Genomic DNA, 16,379 nt, shown 5'->3' with positions numbered 1-16,379 from the left:
ATTAGAACCAGCTCAGGTGCTTTTGAAAAACACTGATTCTGAGGCACTTTCCCTGATGAATTAAATCAGAATCTAGCCATTTGTCCCAGGCATTGGTAGTTTTTAATTTCCTCAGGTGATTCTAATGTGATCCCAGTTCTGTGAATCTCTTACTGAGTAGTATTTAAGCAACATTAACATTTATTGGGAGGGAAAGGCAACTATCAGGTTTTAAAACAGTTGGTCTATGGTTGGTGTGAATTTTTGCATTTTCTGATCAGTTCCCAGGTAATGCTGTTGCTGTTGGTCCATGATCTATATTTTATGTATCAAGGAAATAGAACAGAGAAGGTTACTGAAAAAGAAGAATAGTTCCAGATCTTTATGTAATCAGGAAGAAAGAGAATGGAAGGGGAAAGGGGAAGGGGAAGGGGAAGGAAAGGAAGACCCAATAAAAAGTGAAAGCTAGTAGATAGAGGAACAGTCTTGAAGGTCTGTGTTAGTCTTTGTATTTATTAATTTATTATTGAATGTCTACTATATGTGGAGATTAAGTTATTCTAATTAGCTTTTGCTGTATTTTTATGTATGGTAAAGCTCCTGAAAAATAGGTTCTGCTATAAAGGATTTTTGCTCACATCCAATGCATATATTTTGTTCTTTCTAGAAGAATTGTCAATGACCACAGCACTGCTGCTCTGAGTTGTTCTGAGTCCATATATTCTTCTAAAATCTCCCATTTGACTACGGCAAGCACAGGGCAGGTTCCTTCTTGAACACTGCCCACTGTACTAATTGTTGGGAACATAGTCCAAGAGCACAGGTCAATCCCCAGCATGGGGCAGACAGAGAAGCCAAGGGATGTTGTGGATGTATAAGGAGTCTTGATTGCAGACAAGAACAGCCGTCACAGCAAAGTCCATACAGGCAGGCAGCTGGACACTGGCTGGTACATAGAGACCTTTTCCATAAAGCAGTATCAGTCTCTGTACCCACAGCTATTCTCTGAGCAGCTACATGCTGCCCCAGACTCACCACTTTACATTACAGCAGCACCTGAGCTCTCTGCCTCAGCAGCTGCCCTAAGCTCTCTGGCTTCAGCAGCTTCTCCTTTCTCCCCTGCCCAGCACACTGGCTGGTTAACATGGCAGCTACATCTGAGACTCTATGCGCTCTTAGCCTTACATTGTAGCAGTGCCAGCTCTCCGCTCCATCTGTGCTCTCTAGCCTCTCTTATTCACACATGGGAGCTACCTCCTCTGTGCTGCTGCCTCTCTTCTCCGAGCTCTCTCCAGTCTCTGCCCTTTTTGTGGTCAGTAACCTGCATATTACTCCAGAGACAAAGAAGGCTAGCTGCCAAAGGTGACATCAGTCATTTGGGTTACAGGAGGGCACAGTGTACCGTGTGTCCTTGCACCTGCTTGGTATCCTGGCCAGATTATGATTCTCAGGCTCAGAGGCTGATAATGGTTCCCAAGCTCAGGGCAGCCTTGATCAGCTGATGCACTCTAAACAGTGTCCCACAAGAGTGTTTTATATATATATAATTTTTTTTTTTAAGGCTTTAACTTTACACGGATTTAACTCTTGTTCACGCTCACTCTTTCTCAGCCCAGCTTTTCTCTGGTGTCACAACAGAGCGGTCTCTAGCAGGGCAGCTGGTGAGTATTGCTTGTGTAGGTCCCAAGAGAAAGAAGCAGGTGAGGAGACTGAATAGTGAATGGTTAGCTGGCAGAAGGTACCAGCAGTTCTTGGCTCAGATTCAGAAATTACTTGAGTGTAGGCACTTCTTCTATCAACATGCTTTGGTGGAAATGGTTGCCACCTGCCCCTACTCCCAGGGGTTAATTTTCCTGCTGCTTAGTCAGTTTATATTTCAAGAGGCTGTTAATGTCGATAATACTAACAGTGTGGAGGCATGCTCTTCCTGCCCAGATGGCGGCTTCTGCACATGAGGTACAATGCACTTAGGTTGGCAGTCCCATGCTTAGCAGTCAGGGTTCCATAGACTCTGGCTGTTGATACTGTCTGGTGACAGGTGCCCAAGACATAATGAGATCAGCATGCCCCATAAACACCTGCAAAGGTTGACACATAGAAATGTCAGCTTGGATTTAATTTTAAATATAATAACATTACAGTTCAGGAAAATTACAATCATTTCCTATGATAAAAACTGGAATTGAGTCCCGTACACCTTTCTTTACTGCCTCACACCTGGGCTTGCCTAAGGGAACCGGAGCACCACCGCTCATGGCGGCAGGGTGACCAGGACTCCTATCTTTTGCGAGGGAACCAGGCGGAGCAGGGACATCGGTGACTTCCCCGCGGGGGCCTGGGGCCTGCACGTTGGCCTCGCTTCTCTTCGCCCCATTCCGGGCCCCGCACCTGCGCAGTGAACTGCTCGCCGCCACCAGGCCCTGCAATTCCGCTTTGCCCGCCTCTCCCCGCTCCGCCATTGTCCGCCTAGGGCTCGGGACTTCCGGTCACATGCGTGCGCGAGTGCGGTGGCAGCACGCCGACTTCCGACTTCCGACCCCTGACTTCCGTTCTACCAACCGTTTTCCGTTTCACCAACGGTTTTCCTTGTTTTCTTTGGCGTCGTGGCAGGAGGTGCCCTGGGACTGTTTTGGGGTTGCTGGGTGACCTTGAACCTTCCGGAGCGAGATGGCGGGTGTGTGGAGGCTGAGTGCCCGCTGCGGAGTCCATGGCGGCCGGGCTCTCCTCCTCCGAACCCCGGCGGTCAGGCCTGCTCACCTCGCAGCCTTTCTCCAGGCCCGACCCGCCCCGGGGCGGCGCGGAGCACAGCGCATCCACCTGTTCCCCGGCCGCCCTGGCGGCTCCAAGGCTGCGTCTCTCCGCTGGGCCAGTGAGAGGGCGGCCAGTGCTCTGCTCCTGGGCCTCCTTCCCGCGGCCTATCTGTTTCCTTGTCCTGTGGTGGACTACTCCCTGGCCGCCGTGCTCTCCCTCCACAGCCACTGGGGCCTGGAGGAAGTTGTCACTGACTACGTTCGCAGGGACGCACTGCAGAAAGCCGCCAAGGCGGGCCTCTTGGCCCTCTCGGCTGTCACCTTTTCTGGGCTTTGTTATTTCAACTATCACGACGTGGGCATCTGCAAAGCTGTTGCCATGCTATGGAAGCTCTGACCTTCTTGACTTAATATGTTAAAAATGGATTGTACACCTCTTTGCCTCTGCTCTGTCACGCCATTCATCTCACAATAAAGAGGAAATAACTGATGAGTCCGTTGATGAGATAAGTCTCTTCTCCTAATCACCTGGCTAGTTGTAGAATGTAATCTGTGAGGAAATGGTTTGAGAGGAATTGTATCCAAGACATTGTGAGACAAAAGTTCCACATTCTGGCGAGTGAATGAGCTTGTCCTCCAGCTTCTCAAGACTCACAATGTAACTGAACATTATATATGAGCTTTCGCATTTTTATCAAACTCTTAAAGGGAATTCAGCCTTATTACTGTCAATACCTAACCAAACTTCTTCTATAGTTGCCCTAAGAATTGTGGAGAGAGGAAAAGCTATTAATTCATAAGTAAAGACTGCAGAAACTTAGTCAGCACTTAATGTTTGAAAACTTTACCCCTTTGTTAAGTTGATACCAGTCACTGGTGGTTATATGTCTTTATTTGTCTTAAAGTTAGGAATTGCTATTACTATCAGGATACTTCACATTTCTAATTTCTATATCCTGGTAAAAAGAGCCTGAGAACTTCTGAATATAGAGAAGTTTGATGCAGAGGGAAGAGATACCCCTGTAAAGGTATCAAAATATTACATGTTCTAAACTGAGACTTAACTCCTCAAATATGTTAATTTTATTTGTTCCAAAATAATATCCACAAATATAAAACTTTAAATAGTCAATTGTTATTTTTCCCAATGTGAGAATCTCAATTGTGAAATGTATTCTGTTAAATTAAAAAAAAAAATCTGTATAAAAAACACCCCAAAAAACCTGGAATTGATAAAATGTGTGAATTCAAAATGTCAAAATTATAATAAAAAGTTATGCAATTTATTTTTCTTACTTTATATTATTGTTTTATATATGCATGCATATATAGTTACTAAAATGTATAGATATAACATTACATACCTAGTTGTAAAGGTGTATTTATATATTCATAAAATATAACAAATTAATTATGTTACAGAAAACTGGAGAAGAACCAAGGAACACTTAGAGAGATGGAGTTACATTTATTACACATGGGCCCAGAGGAAAATGTCTCTAAAATTCTGGACCGCAACATGGAGGACCTTTCCCTATTTATATGTTTTTACCTTCTTTGTCTCCCAAATATGGGGTGTTTCTGGCCCCCTTTGCAAGTTATTAAAGAGCCCCTATATGATGGGTGGGGCCTTAAGACCTCAACTAAAGGCCTGGCCTGATGCCAGCACTAATAATTTTGTTCAGGGAAGGTTTAATGGCCTCTCTGAAGTGGGAGTAGTCTTATTTTCCTTATTATTTAAGCAAGCATTTACAGAAGTCAAATAACAGGGTTTAAATTTCAAACAGCAGTTTTTATATAAGATGGATGTTTCAAATATATATGTCATTATTTTACAATATCTACTTTGTCTTATCTGGCACTCATTTTCTATTATGATTTTCAAGTATTTCTTGTCATTGAACTTGTGAGTAATTAATCCATTTCACGTATACATAAAGTAGAATTCTTTGTTACTATTGAAGAGGAGGAGCTATGTAGAACAAAAAGACAAATTAGTTAACACAAATATATACAAGCTTATATAAGAGAGTATTAGAACCTTAACAAGCATCTTGGCTCTGAAGTAAAGAAGAATGGTCAATTATAGATATTATAGCAAAAACATAAATTGAAATGCATGGGTCCATAAATATAAATGTTCTCAAAAAAGAGACTTTGACCCACAGACTTTTGAGTCAAATTATTCAGCACTCTCCCCTGCTCTCTGGCTCAATGTATTCCTTTGTACCTGGTAAAGTAGGAGGAGACAAAAATTAACGCTTCTAGCAGGATTTATTTATGTGTAAGCTTTTCTATTATGAAAGTGCCTTTTAGCACTCACATGTGTACATAAAAAACAAGGTCCTACTATTATCTGAATTTGGGACAAAGGAATGGAGATAATTATTGAGGAACTGCAGACTTTGCCAGCAACTAATTGCATCAACAATGTGCTTAACAAATAAAAATTCAAAAGGACATTTTTAGCAATGCTTCAAAACACCTATTTCAACAATAGGAACAGACAATTACAGTTAGGTTAAGCACACATTAGATAATGTAATTTAATACACTAAAGTGTGATCACTATAGCTGCCACCATTCCTTTCCAGCTGTTTCTAGTAAAGAGAGCTAAATAAATAAATAAATAAATAAGATAATGCTTTTATATGATCTGGCTGTAGTGTCTTTAGGGAGAACTTTAGAATTATCAATGACAGTGGGGTCTTTAGGGAGATCATCCTGGTCTTTAGGGAGAACTTTAGAATTATAAATGACAACTTCACAGGAGAAGAGTAGGTAAAGAAGAGAAGAAAAATAGGGGTAAAACAAAATGTAAATTAAAAGAAAGTATGCAGAATTCATGGAAGAAGGCAGTGGATTAAGTGGGAACTACCTGACATTCTCCCAGGACCAAACTGGAATTACAACTAAAATATAGAAAAATAGTCCTGAATAAGGAACTGCAGACTAGTTGGAGAGAAGTGTGATACCTAAAGGCATAAAGAAGAAACTGCATAGAGTGGTAGAAAGTGTGGAGGTGCAAGAGGGCTGGCTGTGCTCCCACATGTAGCAACTGGAGTTCTGGAGGTATATCAGCTGTGGGGAGTCCCCCTGAAAAGTCTGGAGTCTAAACCCCAAATGAGAATCCCCTGCCCAGTGCACCAAAACTGGGAAATATGCCCACTAACATCTGGTTGTGAAAAGCACTGGGGGTTTTGTCCATCAGGGACTGATAGCTAGATATGCAGATACCATCTTAAAGAGCCAACACACTAAATTTCATTAGCAGCCACTTACCTTGGGCTCTAGCAGCTGGAGGGAAGAGTGGACTAGAACTGTCTGTGGAAAGTCTGGGATAGGCAGCTTGGCAGGGAGAGAGCAGAGAAGACAACCATTGGAACCGTTGTGCCGAGTCATTCCTCCCTTCTGTAGAAAATATCTTCCTCAGGCAGAACTTTCCCATCAATGCAGCTTTTGCCTGGAGAGAAGAAATTGCTCCACTGATTGGATACTCTCTGGCTCTATCCTGTGGAGTTTATGCCCAGCCAAGCTCTACAAGAAGAAAGTGAGCAAGAGGCTCATTAAGTGACTGAGACTAACAATCAGCCTGCAGGCAGAGGTGGATCTCAGGGGGCTTTGAGTCTTTGCCTCCACTGATTCTGGGCCCTGGGCCAGGAAAATAAGACCTTGGTATACAGCTTGCTCCTTGCCACATGCTTTTATCCCTAGCAGAGGAAGCTACAGGATATGGATCCCTGATAGCTCTAAACAGGGTACTCAGGGTCAGTCAAAAACAGCATCTAACATTGGCCTGTACCAGAGACCCTCTGCTGAGGCCCCAAAGCAATAAACCCAGTGGTCAGCTTCAGAGAATCACAGAGAGCATCCAATAAGCTCCATAAGCAGTATATCCACTGAAATATGTTGATAAGCTCCAGACCCTCAAAGGAGAATTCTTCTTCATGTGATAATGAACTGCACAGCAGACTGCACGCTATGTTGGGGGTTGAGCCTCATTGACAGCCAATCTGAGATTCCAGCCCACACAAATATGAGCCAACAGTAATTAAGACTCAATTAGCAAAGGTGGGCCCATACAACATGCACAGGAACATTTTTAGAGTACCCAGGACTGGTGATCAGAAAGATTGTGCTGCTGGGACCCACAGATCATCCACTATATAAGACCACATTGCCAAGAATGGGAGTCATAGCAGATCTGCCTACAACATAGAAACAAATCCAAACAGGCAGCCAATATGTAGAGACAAAGAAACAGGCCCCAAATGAAAGAATAATGGTACTGTCCAGAAGAAGAGCTAAGTGAAATGGGGATAAGCAATATCTCAGATATAGAGTTCAGAGCAATGTTTATAAGGATGCTTAACATCATGAAAAAAATATATAGGGTCTATGAAAAATGATGAGTCATAAATGAAAAATGACAGAAATAATAATACACTGAAAGAATAAACAACAGATGAGAGGAAACAAAGGATCATATCAATGAATTAGAAGATAGGGCAGAAAAAAATCACTTAATCAGAGAACCAAACATAAATAAAACAATTACAAAACAGGACAGTTTAAGGGAGCTGTTGGACAGAACAAAATGTATCAAAATAAGCATCTTAGGAGCTCCAGAGGGAGAAGAAGCTCCAGAGAAAGAGAACCTATTTTATTTGAAGAAATAATAATGGCAAAAACTTCTCTAACCTAGTGAAGGAAAAAAGTCACACAAGTTCAGGAAGCACAGAGAATCCCAAGCAAGAAGAACCCAGCCGAAACCAGTTTGGCTCAGTGGTAGAGCGTCGGTCTGCGGACTGAAAGGTCCCGGGTTCGATTCCGGTCAAGGGCATGTACCTTGGTTGCGGGCACATCCCCGGTAGGGGGTGTGCAAGAGGCAGCTGGTCGGTGTTTCTCTCTCATCGACGTTTCTAGCTCTCTATCTCTCTCCCTTCCTCTCTGTAAAAAATCAATAAAATATATTTAAAAAAAAAAAGAAGAACCCAGAGGCCCACAACTAGACATATCATTATTAAAATGCCAAAAATTACAGACAAAGAATCTTTTAAAAAATATGTTTTTGTTTATTTCATAGATAGGAAGGGAGCGGGCAAGAGAGATAAAAAAACATCAATGATGAAAGAGAATCACCAATCTGCTGGAGACCCAGCCCAAAAACCAAAGAGAGAATCTTAAAGGCAGCAAAAGAAAGGAAAATTTGTTACCTACAACGGTGCTCTTGTATGGCTATCAGCTGATTTCTCATCAGAAACTCTAAAGCCAGAGGCAATGGCATGAATTGTTCAAGAATCTGAAACCAAGACTAGTCTCTCCAGCGAGGCTATCATTCAAAATAAATGGCGAAATAAAGACTCCCCATACAAGTTTTTTAAAAGGCTAAAAGGATTCATCACCACCAAACCAGCATTGCAAAAAATATTAAAGGGACTGCTGTAGTAATATGAAGGAATACATAGGCATAAAGATTTAAAATGGCAATAAATAAGTACCTGTCAATAATAACCTTAAATGTAAATTGGTTATATACTCAAATCAAAAGACATAAGATAGGTGAATGGATAAGAAAACTTAACCCATATATGAGCTGTCTACAAAGAGACCCACCTCAGAACAAAAGATTCACACAGGATGAAAAGTAAAGGGATGGAAAAATGTTTCACACAAATGGAAATAATAATTTTTACAAAAAGCTGGGGTAGCAATACTAATATTTGACAGAATAGATTTCAAAGTGAAGGCCATACCAAGAGACAATAAAAGTCACTACATAGTACTGAAGAACTCACTCTAACAAGAGGACAGAACCCTAGTAAGCATATATGCACCCAATATAGGAGCACAAAATATTAGCAAATCAGATCCAGCAATATATTAAAGACATCACACACTATGACCAAGTGGGATTTTTTTTTCCAGGGATGCAAGCTGGCACAATATTTGCAAATCAATAAATGTAATATAACACAAACAAATTGAAAGATAAAAATCACATGATCATATAAATAGAAGCAGAAGAAACATTCAACAAAACGCAGCAACTTTTTATATATATAGTCTCAGTGAAGTGGGTAGAGATCATACCTCAATATAATAAAGGCCATGCATGACAAATCTACAGCCAACATCACACTTGATGGGTCCAAACTGAAACCATTTCCCCTAAGAACAGGACCAAGGGAGGAATGTCTGCTTTCACCACTTTTACTCAACATAGTACTGGAAGTCCTAGCCATAGTGGTCAGATAAGAGAAGAAAAGAAATCAAAGGCATCCAAATTGGGAAGGAGGATATAAAATTATCATTATTCTCAGATGGCATGATATTGTACATGGAAATCCCTCAAGATACTTCCAAAGAACTACTACATTTAATAAATAAACTTGACAATGAAGCAGGAATCAAAATTAACACCTAGAAAGTAGCATTTTTATACACCAATAATGCATTCCTATTATAATGAACAACTTAAAATACATAGAAATAAACAAAACCAAGGAGGTAGAAGACCTGTACTCCAAAATCAGATATTGAAAAAAAAATAAAGGGAAATATAGACAAGTGAAAGAATATACTGTGTTTTTGGATTGGTAGAATTAACATCATTAAAATATCCAAAGCAATCTTTGTATTGAACAAAGTTTCTTACTAAAATATCATTGGCATATTTAAAAGATCTGGAATAAATATTACCAATATTTATACAGAACCAAAAAATACTCTGTATAGCCTCAGCAATTTCGAGAAAGAAAAACAAAGTTGAAGTGATCATACTACCAGATATCAAGTTATACTACAAACCCACTGTACTCAAAAACAGTCTATTCCTGGCACAAGAACAGGCATATAGATCAATGGAAGAGAAAAGGGAACCTAGAAATTGACCCAAGCCATTATGATCAATTAATATTTGACAAAGGAGGCAAAAGCAAACAACGGAGTCAAGAAAGTCTCTTCAATAAATGCTACATGCAAAAAAATGAAACTAGACCAACTTATGCCATACACAAGAATAAATTCAATATGGATAAAAAAAAAACAAAACTTAACCCTGTCAGCATTGCTCAGTGGTTGAGTGTGAACCTGTGAACTAGGAGGTCAAAGTTTGATTCCCAGTCAGGACACATGCCTGGGTTTCGGGCTCGATCTCCCATGTGGGGTCTGCAGGAGCCAGATGATCAATGATTTTCTCTTAATAGTGGTGTTTCTATCTCTCTCCCCCTCTTTCTTCTTCTCTGAAATAAAAAAACATATTTTTAAAATGCTTAAATGTAATTAATAAAGTCATAAAAATCCTAGAAGAAACCATAGGAAGCAAAATATCAGACATCTCTCTTAACAATATGGCTGCCTATATAGCTCCTAGGGCAAGGGAAACAAAATAAATAAATAGGGCTACATCAAAATAAATGATCTGCACAGAAAAAGAAACCATCAACAAAATTAAAAGGGAGCCCACTGTATGGGATAACATATTTTTCAATGATATATCTAATATGGGTTAATTTCCACAATTTATAAAAAATTCATACAACTTAATAAAAGGAAGATAAACAATCCAATAGAAAAATGGGAAAAGGACCTAAATAGAAACTTCTTCAAAGAGGACATGAAAATGGTAAAAAGACATGAAAAAATGATCGAAATCACTAATCATTAGCGAGATGCAAATTAAAACAACTAGGAGGTATCGCTTCATACTGTTAGTATGGCTATCATCAACAAACCAACAATGAAAAATGCTGTCTAGCCGAGACCGGTTTGGCTCAATGGATAGAGCATCGGCTTGGGGACTGAAGGATCCCGGGTTCGATTCCAGTCAAGGGCATGTACCTTGGTTGTGGGCATATCCCCAGTAGGGGGTGTGCAAAAGGCAGCTGATCGAGGACTCTCTCTCATCGACGTTTCTAACTCTCTATCTCTCTTCCTTCCTCTCTATACAAAACCAATAAAATATATTAAAAAAAAAGAAAAAGAAAAAGAAAAATGCTGTCTAGGATGTGGATAAAAAGGAACCCTAGTACACTCCTGGTGGGAATACAGACTGTCGCAGTCACTATGAAAAAAAGTATGGAGTTTCTTTTAAAAAATTAAAAATTGGGTTGCCATTTGACCCAGTGATTCCACTTTTAGGAAAATATCCTAAGAATCGTAAAACACCAATCAGGAAGAATACATGTACTCCTATGTTCATAGCAGCACAATTTATAATAACTAAGATTTGAAAACAACCCAAGTGCCCATCAGTAGATGAATGGCTAAAAAAAAGCAGTGGTACATTTACACAATTGAATACTATGCAACAGAAAAGAAGAAGAAGAAAAAGAAGGAGGAGGAGGAGGAGGAGGAGGAGGAGGAGGAGGAGGAGGAGGAGGAGGAGAAGGAGGAGGGGAATCTCTTACCCTTGAGATAGCATTGAAGGACCTGGAGAGTATTATTCTAAGCAAAATAAGCCAGTCTATAAAAGATAAGTATCACATGATCTCACTCATATATAGAATCTAATGAAAAAATAAACTGATGAAAAAAATAGATTCAGAGACATAGAATCATAGAACAGACTGATGAAACTCAGAGTGAGGGGTTGGTATAATGGATGGGGGGGTGGGAAGATATTAGTTAAAGAACTTATATGCACAACCCCTAGATACAGACAATAGTGTGGTAAAAGCCGGGGGTGAGAGGAAGTGGTTGGTCAACAGAGAAATAAAGGTACATGTGTAATAGTTTCAACAAAAAAATATTAATTTTTTTAAAAAATGTGAGTATATAGGAAAATGCTTAGGAGACCAAAGGACCTTTTTTTCTAATTTGCTTCCAAAATGCTTCATAAGGTTAAGAAATATTTCTGTGTTGCTTAATTTGCATTTAAATTTATACTTAGGAAACTTGCAGATGTTTCGGTTTGATAAGTAGTTTTCATATCAGTGATTAGACTACAGAAAATTCATAGAAAATCCAAGTTTATATCAGATATGTGAGGAAGTATGAACATTTATGAGCTTGATGCTTAGTGTAAAGTTTTTGCATAGCCCAATAATAAGAAAACCCCAGTAAAATTAATAAATACTTAAATACTGTTCTTTTCCTTTCAAAACAGAACTGAGCAGAAACATAAGAGAAATACATTTAACATGAACAAATGAAATATCTTACTAAATAATTATACCATGATTTACTGGTTTGGTTGTTCTAAATTTACTGTAATACAGGAAACATGTGAAATGTTAGTATATAAATGATCTTCAGTTAAGAGCTACATTATATAATATGTATGGCACCAGAAATTCAAAAGCATTTGCAGTTTAAATAGTCTATATATTTGTTTCCAATGTGACTTTTCATTGAAATTTAACATTTATCTTACAGCTGATTAAGAATAGAAAATTATACAAATTGTTATAGCAATTATTTTAATTTTATAATAAGGTAATGCTTATTTTAAGAAGTAATATTGCTAAAAGCATTTTGATATTAATTTATATGTTGATATAGTCAATAATTTTTAATTTATGTTATCCAGGTGAATTAATGTTATTCTTTTCTGTTATCAAAACTAATTGCTCTTTATAGCATATAAAATAAATCAATATAAGTTCCATTTTTAGCCCACAAGGAATTTTGGCAGAGCCACATTTTGTATCAAACCTTGAAAATCATAGGATACTGAAAATACCATTCTACTTAGAAAGGTATGCTTTTATTATTGGAAAAACAAAGTAGTGATAGGGAAGATTTCAGATAAGACTGAAAGATAAGGAAGAAGAGGATTCTTAGAGTTAAACAAAAATGTGTTATGAATAGCCAAATGGTGATCAAGCTGCTCACTTCATCCCTTCTTCAATGATATCCATTATTTCAAGCCTAACTTTCTCTTTAATTTTATTATTGACAGTATTACTTGTTTCCCCTATTTCTACCCGCTTTTTTCCCTTCCACCTAGACCCTGCCCAACCCCAAGCCTTCAAAGCCTTAATTTTTAACTCACCTCTAATTTCTGAAGTACTCTGCTTATATTGTTTTCATCTTTATATATATATATATATATATATATATATATATATATATATATATATTTTTTTTTTTTTTTCTTTTTTCTTTTTAAAATTTTTTTCTTTATTAAGGTAACACATATTTGTCCTCATTCCCCCCCATTCCCATCCCAAATCCCTCCCCACACATACCCCCACGCCCCTGTTATCTGTGACCACTTGTTAGGCTTATATGGATGCACACAAGTCCTTTGGTTGATCTCTACCCTTTATCCCTTCCCTCCCCTACCTTCCCTCTGAGTTTTGACAATCTGATTGATGCTTCCCTGTCTCCAGGTCTGTTTTGTTCATCAGTTTATATTGTTCATTATTTCCACTAGATGAGTAAGATCATGTGATACAAGAAATACACTAGAACCAAAAATGAGACAAGCAATAATGGTTATGCTGAGAGGCAAATGAATCAGTCTATAGTGAGTTTCTTTCTGGGCCAACAGTTCTTTTGAGTCCCAATTTCAATGTCAAATAGCTTCTTATGTGTACATGTCAGCAATGATATTTCAGTTCTGGATGGTGGAAAAATGGTGGTAATGCAGGTCTGACCCTCTCTGGTTTGGTCCTGGGCAACCTGCAGCAACACACAGCTCCTGTCTGCTAGTATGGCAAGGCATCCTCCGCATCTTCCATCTCTGGACTATTTCTCTTCTGTCTTCATGGCTCAAACAGTCCTGTCAATTCCTCTCTGTTGCAGGAATCCACATGGTCTTGGAGTTGTTTTCTGAAAATATACAAACATATTCCTGACCAAAATTTAATAAAGAAATCTTTTCTATAAATTTGACTTGGGATCCTTTTTCACTTTTTACCCAAACGATTTTCCTTTGGCTTGTTTTGACACCATGTTTGTTTTTCATGGGTGTCTTGCTGTTAGCATTATAAATGATAATTAATTTTCTAAAGTAAAAATTTTCTAGATGTAATTTACTTACAATACATTTTTTCTTACATGATATTCTACTATCCCCCATTTTTTTATTTGAATATTAGGAGGCTTTTGGAAATTTTACAATGTAGTCTTGATAGCTTTTAAATTTTAATTTTTTGCACTAAAATATGACTGCCTTAGATTCATTACATGTTATGCAATTTTACCATGAGATGAACTACCAATAAAAATTTTAGTTAACACTTTAGGAACAGCTTTTTGTCTAGTACCATTAGTTTTTCTATAATATTCACTTATTTCATTTAGCCAATTCAAATTAGTCTGAGAACTTGACTACTATTTTACTGTCAAATTTAATAACAACAATCTTATTTTACCCTGTAAATGTTAGTGGAAAGGATTATTTGCCTTCTTGAGTAGGCCCTGAGCATTCGTGGTGCTAGACTGGATTTAGATATCAAAAACCCTCTTCCCCACACTGTGGGTACAAGACAACTCAAATAAGGCTTGTTGCAGTGAGAGGGCAGCTGCTGTTGGCCAAGTCTCTGTCTGTTACCTGGGTCCCAATTTGAGCTGGACATGGGAAGTGAAGCAGCCATGGGGGCAGGAGACCTCCCTTAGAAGGGGTGAGGGTTCAGGCCCCTGCAAAATTGGGGGTGGGTGAATGTCTGTGCCTCACCTCTGTTGACCTCTAAGTTCTCTCCTGATGGCCCCTCTGCAATTGTTCCTTCCCTGTGGAATCTTACCCATCTCTGGCTAACCAGCCATCCTCTGGGGCCAAGCAGGGTGATGTAAGGTTCAGCTTTTTCTCTGTGGTAGCCTATGTCCCCATGGACTCCATGACAAGCACCTGCCTTGGGATCCCCTAGCCTGCTGATGGAGTCCCAGCACTGATAACATATCTTAGAGAACCCAGGTTTCTTTTCAAGGGAGGTGAGAGACAGATCCATGGGCAAGAGACAGATCCATGGAACCTGCCATCATGATGCTTTAATCTCGGCATGATCAGAAAGCTCAGGCAACAGCTGTAGGGAATTGGATTATGAGAAGAGAGTTCCTCTTGGTCAAAAGGGCAAAAGGGGCCAATATTGAATGCTCAGGTGCCTTTCCAGGGGGCCCTCTACAAATTAGAAGGGATTAAATCATTTCATGTCCTTTTTAAATTGCTGCCAGATATTCAAAAAATTAATTTGTAAGTTTGTTTGAGATAATTGTGCATTATCTAAAATATCAAGAGATGTGTTACCTTTGTATCCAAGCACCAAAAAGATTATTATTTTTTGTTTATTCTCAAGGTACTGTTTCAGGTAATGGGGGTAACACAAATCTGGGGAAAATTATAATGACATTGTGGAATAATATCATGTAAGGATATTCTTTGCTCTAGGCCATGGCAGTTTCATTTCAAACTGGCTGTCAATTTCTTTTTTATAGACAAGGTCTTAGTTACATTTTCTGCGCCTCTCCCAGGAACAAGCAGTGATAGTCCCTTCCTCTGGTGTCTACACAAGCCAGAAACCTCTCTTTAATTTTACACACAAAGGAGCAGTGATTTATATTTTTGTCATACAAAAGGGAAGCTGGGTGGAGACTCCTGTGTAATTTCTTCCTTGCCCCACCTATGGTCCTCCTGGATGACTAAGGTGTTTAGTATTATTGGTGAGTACATTAGGCAATCAGCTCACATAAGGGCTCTTACCCATGAATGGGCAGGAACATAAATCTAAAATACTTCCCCATTTGCCCCAGGTAATATTACTGTTCTACTGATGACTGCTATCATGGCAAGAAAGATGTTATCAGGCATTCTTGGGATTCTGGTTACCTCACAATTTCTTTATAATTTTATTTTACTTTATTTATTTATTTATTTATTTATTATTTTTTTTACATGTGTCCTTATACCCCTATTCCCCCCCATTCCCTACTCATACCCAACTCCCCTGTTGTCTGTGTCCATTGATTAGGCTTATATGCATGCACACAAGTCCCTTGGTTGATCTCTCCCCATTACTTCCACTGACCCCGTCCTTCCCTGAGGTTTGAGGTTCTGATCTATGTTTTTTTATCTGTGGATCTGTTTTTGTTCATCAGTTTATGTTGTTCATTATATTCCACAGATGAGTGAGATCATGTGATATCTATTTTTCTCGGCCTGGCTTATTTAAGTTAGTGTTATAATGCTCTTCATCCATGTTGTTGGAAATTGTAGAAACTCTTTTTTTTTTTTTTTTTTTTTTTTTTTTTTTTTACCACAGCATAGTATTCCATTGCGTAGATATACCACAGTTTTTTAATCCACTAATCTACTTATGGAAATTTAGGCTGTTTCCAAATCTTAGATACTATTATAAACTGTGCTGTTATGAACATAGGGTTGCATATATTCTTTCTGATTTGTGTTTCCAGTTTCTTGAGATACAATCCTAGAAGTGGGATCACTGGGTCAAATGGGAGTTTCATTTTTAGTTTTTTGAAGAAACTCCTGTTTCCTGTTCTCTACAGTGGTTGCACCAGTCTGCATTCCCACCAGCAGTGCAGGAGTGTTCCTTGTCTCTGCATCCTCAGTAACACTTGTTGTTTGTTGATTTGTTGATGATAGCCATTCTGACAGGTGTAACATGGTACTACATTATTGTTTTGATTTGCATCTCTCTGATGATTAGTGACTTTGAGCATGTTTTCATATGTCTCTTGGCCATC

At 38.9% G+C, this 16,379-nt stretch overlaps 1 protein-coding gene across 1 annotated transcript; it reads left to right on the top strand.

Annotated features, from left to right (window-relative positions):
* The first annotated feature begins 2,543 nt into the window (after positions 1–2,543).
* On the top strand, positions 2,544–3,909 carry LOC118730436 (succinate dehydrogenase [ubiquinone] cytochrome b small subunit, mitochondrial-like). Its single transcript, XM_045577400.1, has one exon. The coding sequence runs from the start codon at positions 2,647–2,649 to the stop codon at positions 3,124–3,126; it is 480 nt and encodes a 159-aa protein (XP_045433356.1). The 5' UTR covers positions 2,544–2,646; the 3' UTR covers positions 3,127–3,909.
* Positions 3,910–16,379: the final 12,470 nt, after the last annotated feature.

Source organism: Pipistrellus kuhlii, unplaced genomic scaffold (assembly GCF_014108245.1).
Source record: "Pipistrellus kuhlii isolate mPipKuh1 unplaced genomic scaffold, mPipKuh1.p scaffold_m20_p_1, whole genome shotgun sequence".
NCBI classification, from domain to species: Eukaryota; Metazoa; Chordata; class Mammalia; order Chiroptera; family Vespertilionidae; genus Pipistrellus; species Pipistrellus kuhlii.
Note: the sequence above shows the minus strand (reverse complement) of the source record. Positions and strands in the feature narration are given on the sequence as shown.

What these genes read in the sequence shown, in the direction of transcription:
- LOC118730436 (XM_045577400.1), top strand. Translation starts at nt 2,647, where the DNA reads ATGGCGGGTGTGTGGAGGCTGAGTGCCCGCTGCGGAGTCCATGGCGGC.